This window comes from Pteropus alecto, unplaced genomic scaffold (assembly GCF_000325575.1).
Source record: "Pteropus alecto unplaced genomic scaffold, ASM32557v1 scaffold78, whole genome shotgun sequence".
NCBI classification, from domain to species: Eukaryota; Metazoa; Chordata; class Mammalia; order Chiroptera; family Pteropodidae; genus Pteropus; species Pteropus alecto.
The window spans coordinates 3,818,707-3,825,039 of record NW_006443124.1 but is presented as its reverse complement, the minus strand read 5'-3'; the positions used below and the strand labels follow the sequence as shown (position 1 = coordinate 3,825,039).

The 6,333-nt window shown below is 50.0% G+C and overlaps 1 protein-coding gene across 2 annotated transcripts in view; it reads right to left on the bottom strand.

Moving 5' to 3' along the window:
- Nucleotides 1-307: 307 nt before the first annotated feature.
- Nucleotides 308-6,333, bottom strand: part of SPRY4 (sprouty RTK signaling antagonist 4) — a 14,696-nt gene continuing 8,670 nt past the window's right edge. The window contains exons 1-2 of one of the 2 annotated variants that reach the window (XM_015597997.2): nt 5,233-5,487; nt 308-4,956 (exon numbers count right to left, since the gene is read on the bottom strand). In XM_015597997.2, coding sequence (XP_015453483.1) covers nt 4,010-4,909 — 900 coding nt within the window. In that variant the 5' untranslated portion in view covers nt 4,910-4,956; nt 5,233-5,487 and the 3' untranslated portion in view covers nt 308-4,009. Of the gene's footprint in view, nt 4,957-5,232; nt 5,488-6,333 lie in introns of those variants that run through there. The other variant, XM_006922985.3, reaches the window with a different exon arrangement.

Genomic DNA, 6,333 nt, shown 5'->3' with positions numbered 1-6,333 from the left:
GTGTTGTTGTCCCTCTGTTACAAATACACGTTTGTGTAGGGGAGAGCTCGCCAGAAGAGGATCTAGTGGCACCTGGCAGGATTCAGCTTTATAAGAAAGCGAAGCTTTCCTTCCGTGGTTCTCAGTTCACCATAGAGGCAGGATGAGGGATTGCCTGGACCCGGGAAGCCCTCTCCCCCTGCTCCTTTGTCCTGCCAGACTTGGCATACATTTCCGTCCAGTGAGCATTCTTCGAGAAATGTGGGGCTTGCAGTGTGAGGATGTCGGGGTCGTGAATGACACAAACACAAGAAACGGTAGTCCCGTATATTTAACAATATATATTTATATATATATTCTAGATCAGTACATTCAGTTTTAACCTGTTTTTTTCTTCACAAACAGAAGAACTCTTACAATAGTAGACTTTCTAAAATAAATACTATTAAAATAGAGCTTCAAAATAAATATTCTATACAAAGGGAACCTTCTGTGGTAACTTTTGTTGTGGGGTGAGAAGGGACTACAGTGAAGAGGGAAAATGAAGAGATGTGATGGGATGGGAACCTTGAACAGCTTTTCTGTTTGTAACACGAAACCAGACTGTGGGGCAGTGAGAAGAGAAAGCCAGATAAGACACCACACAGTTACCCACAGTGAAAAATGGCAGCGCAAGAATTGTCATCAACTGTCACAGTAAGCAGAGGGCGTGAAAATGCTGACCGAAGGCATGGACCAGAAGGCCGGTGAAGCTTGTGGGATGCCCTAGTGAACTGAATTGTACAGTGCAAAGTCATGCTGCCCACAGCCCGTCAGACATCTCTGGGGCAGCATGGGGTGAACATGAAGCTTCGAGGTGACAGATTCCGGGTGCTGGTCCGACCCAACGTTTTTTCCATGTTGTGCAACCTTGGACAAGTCATTATCTAACTGGGTCTCACTCGATGTACAGTGGGGACCCACACAGACTCCAGAACACTGAAAGAACCAGACATGTCACTTGAAGGTCTTCCATCTGTCAGCTGTGAAGGGCCCTTATCAACAGCAGGGCCTGGTCCCTATCTCCTAGCCAGGGACACTTTTGAGAAACCTGGGTTGTGCCCCGTTGTCTAACTGGGAGGGCTCTGCTACCCTAGACCCAGTTCCCGGGGTACGTTGTGGGGTGTTGGGCCTTCACAAATCCGCCTCCCAGTGTGTAGCAACCAAGGTCCCCTCGGACATGTGTCCTGGACCCAGGCTTGTGGGCCCCACCCCAGGTTCCAGGCAGAACCACCACTCACTCCAGGTCGCATAGAAGTAGGAACCAGCTGGCACTTTTCAAAAAAGGTCAAGACGAGGCCTAATTCAGCCAAGCAAGCTGTTGGTGACAGGAAATACGATCAGCCAGAAGTAGCCACAGAAATGTGTCGTGTTTCTGAGAACTTGGTCCCTCAGTGGCCCTTGACTGGCCCCCAGGGTCCGCGGGCAAGCCAGTTTTTTTTTCCTTTGCCCAGAAGCCGAGAAAAACATGCCGAAGGACTGCTATGCGACAGAGCGGGGAGGGCCCCACCTGCTCCACTCCTTCCCTTCACCACCGAGCACGTGGGACACGAAGAGTTCTGCAGACATCCACCTAGCAGGTTAAATGCAAACTAAAAGAGACAAGCCGAAACAGGGGAGAAAAAAAATAAAGGGAAAAAGGAAACCAAAACCCAGAAAAATCCGTGTTTACAACTATGTACACAAAAAGTCAGGTTTCAGGAGACCGTTTGCCAGAAATAGGGTCTGTGTTGATAGAGGGTCTGTGGGGTAGGTGTATGTGTGCATGTCTACACAGCTTATGTAAATCAATTCTCCACAGCACGGGTGTGTAGAACACCATCGCCAAAGTGCAACTTGCCACTGGGTCAAGTTTCCCATGGAGACATCTGAGGGAGGGGCTCTGGGAAAGGTCCCAGAGGCCCGGCTAAGGGCAGATACGTGCCCTCTTGTTTGGGGGTTAGCCTCTGCACACCTACTCTGAGGAAGACATCTCCAGTCCCTTCAGCACACATCTGATACATTCAATTAGTATGAGTGGTTGGCTGAATGTGTTTTTTTCTACCATTCTTTCCATTTGTGCAAGAACATCCATACATCCGTCACGACTGTGGCACGGGTAGCTACATGAATCAGCCTTAGAAAACACAGATGCAATATTTCATGTCTGCCTTTTACAAGCTAGCAAAACGTTATATAAATAAAGCCTAAAATAATAAGACCCTCCCCTCCTTCCTCCAATCAATAAATACCTATGGTTACAATTAACTTATTCTAAATCATAAGTTGTTACTACTCATCTTAGAGAAGGGGGAAAAGAAAGTCCTTGAGAAGCATTAGGTGCATGCCAATTGTAGCTACCTGCCTCTTTGCCTCCTTCCTGGAGGCAATTATGTTCCCACAGAACACACCGGAAATGCTACAAACGCTCTACCTCATGAACTTCCAATTTCACCTGGGGTAACTTTTCAGACCCAGGCCACTTCCTCTTACGTGGTGGGGAGGAGCGGGGTTAACACAAAATACCACATGAAGCAAAAGCCCCGCATGACAGCTGGGGAGAAGGACCAGACACACTACAATGTTTGCATGCAACAAGTACCTACCCACTGGACGTGCTGCACTTTCTGAGTCCTTTAGCACCTTGAGAGAAAGAGTTGCTACGTCTTTGGGGGCTGTCAGGATGGGGTGGTATGGCCATGCACAGAAGCAGGGCTCAACCCCAAGAAGTCCCTGGAGAATCTTTTCCTTACCCACCTTCTTCTGACTCCCCCCGCCAGGGCTTCCTAACACTAAAATAGACTTTTTTTTCATCATCTGTCTATTTACATTAAAGATACAGACACATCACTGTACATAAAAGGCTATGACAGCAAGCAGCAGATTCAGAAGAGAAGAAACCCACACCCATCTCGGCTCCACTGTCGCTCTGCCAGTGGGAGGTGGCTGCCTCTCTTCTTTGCTGTTAAAAATCCTCTTCTTGGTGGGGAGGGGGTTTGTGTTCCTTGAGGTTGCTTGCCCCCCCAGATTTTGAAATCAGCCCTTCCTGGGGGTGGCCCAAAAGGAAGCAAGTGTTTTATTATTATTTTCTAAAACACCGTTAGTATCTGGTTTAATTATTCTATAAAAACATAATGACTGGATCCAGAGACCACAGCCTCAGACTCATTGGCAAAATGATATTTGGTCTCGCACTTGCCGCCCTGTACTTCTCCACCCATAAAGTTTCTGGAAAGGATCTGGGCAGAGAGAACTCAGAACACATAGTGGGCAGGTGAGCCTGTGACTCAATGAGAACCGGAGGACGGTGTTTTAAGTGGAACACCCCCAAGAGTTAGTGATAGAGCTGGAAGGGACATCTCTGTGTAGTGGCTCCTAAATCCATCCGTGGCTGCAAAGACAGAGCAAGGAAACGAGGCCTGTATTCACTGGCCATCCTCTGTTCTCAGGGGCTCCCAAGTATATAAAACAGGGGCTGCCAGGGTCTACACCTTCCCCAAGATACCAAACTGTGGGGAAGGACAGGGAGGAGAAAAAGGTATAGACATCAAGTCAAGAATTCCAAGGGTCTTCTTCAAAGGTCTTCTGGCCACTCAGCAGTTCCTCCCAGGCAGCCAAGGAGAATGGAAAAAGGCGGGTGGGGGCGGGGGGGGATGGCAGAAAGGGAGGGAGGAGGGGGAACTGGGAAGGCATTCAAGCAGCTGCAACTTCCGGATATGTGGCCACATCTGTGTTCCGTCTTCTGGAAAAAAAAATCCCGCCCCCCAAACCACACCACACCCCTGTCGCTGTTTGACACAAAGTTCCAGGACCCTGAAAAAACCCAAAGTGCTTCTTCATCCTTTTGGGGAAGAGGGTTGGCGATAGGGTCTCTGTTTCTTCAGAAGCTGGGGTAGCGGGTGGGCACACTGGCAAGATCAGCCTCAGGACACGAACACCTGCGGTCTTCTCAGGTGTCATAAGGGAACCAAGTTTCCAGAGAGAGAGAGTGCGGGGGCGTCGACCTAAAGTGTCAGAAAGGCTTGTCGGGTCTGCAGGCCTTGGCCTCACTGGTGGCGGCCTTGCAGATGACGCTGTTCGTGTGCTTGCAGCGGCATCCGGGTCGGCGCAGGCGGTCGTAGCCGCGCTGGGCCAGCTTCACACAGCCTGTAGCGGGCAGGTAGCAGAGCAGGCAGGGCAGCACCAGCGAGAGGGCACTCATGAAGGACCAGCGGGCACAGCAGTTTGAGTGGGAACAGGAGCAGGGGTGGTCGGCGCAGGAGCCCTCATCGTCCTCGTTGGTGCAGTGGTAGAAGACGCCTTGCACCAGGCACATACAGGTGCTATAGTTGACCAGGGTCTGGGCTGAGCACAGGCATTCCTGGTTGCAGACCCAGCAGGAGGGCAACGTCCGGGGGGACGCACAGTCCTTGCACTTACACTTTCCACAGGCCTCGCACAGCAGGAAGTGCTTGTCCAGCTCTGGTGGGACTCCTGGGCCCTTGAGGTCCAGCGGCTTGCAGTGGACTGCCTTGGGCTGGATGCGCACAGCCCTTGGCGAGGCCTGGTCAGCCACGGGAGGTGGTGCCATGTGATCTAAGAGCCGCTGGTCAGAGGATGTGCTGCTGCTGCTGCTCACGGAGCTGGGGCGCCCACTGAAGGAGATCCAGTGGTGGGTGACGTCCTGGTCACAGCGGGCAGGTGTCGGGGCCAGTTCTGGGGCCCCACCCCGGGTCCGCTTAGAGCCAGCGGGAGCTGCCAGGCCAGGGTTGTCTATGTAGTCGTTCTCCACATGGCTGGTCTTCATCTGGTCGATGGGGAGGATGGTGAGGGGGTGTTGGAGCCGGCTGTGGGGCATACGGCTGTCAAGAAGGGGTTGGACCATGACTGAGCTGGGAGTCAAGGGGACGCTCTGTGGGATCGGGGGCTCCATGGGGCTGGAGGTCTTGAACTGCGCTGAGAAACAGGCTTCTAGGGGCCCTGGGGGGAGGGGAAAAGGAAGAGACAATGGATTCCAGGCGTCAGTATTTGGCCTGTTAACACCCCCACCCCCATCAGATTGTGGAAGCCCAAATGAAACGGGAACTGGTTTCCCTCAGTGGACTCTTCAGCATTAAGGCTTAGATGATTAATAATGACAATAATAATAGTAAGTGGTAGAAATAACACTTATTTAGCACTTAATGTGTGCTAGGTAGTCTCTTAAGCACCATAAATATTAAGTCTCGGACTCTCCACAATAACCCTAAATCATACCTGCTATTATTATCCCTTTTCCAGTCCAAAGTCACACAAAACTATCAGTAGCAGAACCAGGACTCAAATCTGAACCATCCAAGTTCTTTCTTGTAATCCCTGTGGAACATGCTCCTTATTCAAGATAGATAGCTCAGTGGTGATAAGCACAGGTTCTGGAATCAGATCCAAGTTCAAATTCTCCCCTCTGTCTCTCAGTGTTGCCGCGAATGAGGTTTTTTAACCTCTGTGCTTTAGTTTTATCAACTGTAAAATGGGTTCCTGTGAAGATTAAATGAGAAAATTTGTATCTAGTACCTAATATCTTGCTTGGCATACAGCAAGTGCTCAGTAATTTGACCATCCCGGAGAGCAAACAGTTGAGATTTCTTGAGCACTAATAAGCACTACATGCTGAGAAGCACTGTGCTGAGTGCTGAGGATGTGGTGACCAGGAGAGCCAGCCCCGATATGCTCCCATGGACTTTATCAGCTGGATAAACACAAGCCTTTATTTCAGATAGTCACAAGAGAAGGAAGGGCTGTATCTGATGCCTGCACGTCCAGGATATTAACTTATTACCGGCACTTCTAAGAGCAGCAACCTCCAGCGGCTAATAACCCCTGGGTAGGTGTGCTTCTGACAACTTGGATGGGAAATCCTCTTGAGGGGCACTCACATCACCCATTTCCAAGTGCTGAGCTGAACATTCAGCCTAAATGCTATTTACTAGAATAGCTAAGCCAACCCTGGATCAGTTTCTAATTTCACCGAGAGAGTGCAATTTTAAGTTGGAATCTAGCCAGAGATTCAACTGCAGTGCCTGACACGGAACCCCAGGAAGTCACTTAAATCAAAGAGCGGAAACGGCTTGGTTCAAATTTAGAAAGTGCACATTGTTTTCTATTAGAAGTGCCATTTCCTCGCCTGCTGACCTTTACATTCGGAATTCGGCTGGAGATCAATTTAAAGAAATAGCAGCAGAAGGCCAAGACCTCTGCCCAAGGGGACATGATTTGAAATCCAAGAGAAAGATTAGACTTTGGGAAGATTCCACCAGGGTGAGGGGGTGGGGGGCAGAACGCAGTGTGTAGACAGAAGGGGAAGATAACCTTCTTTAA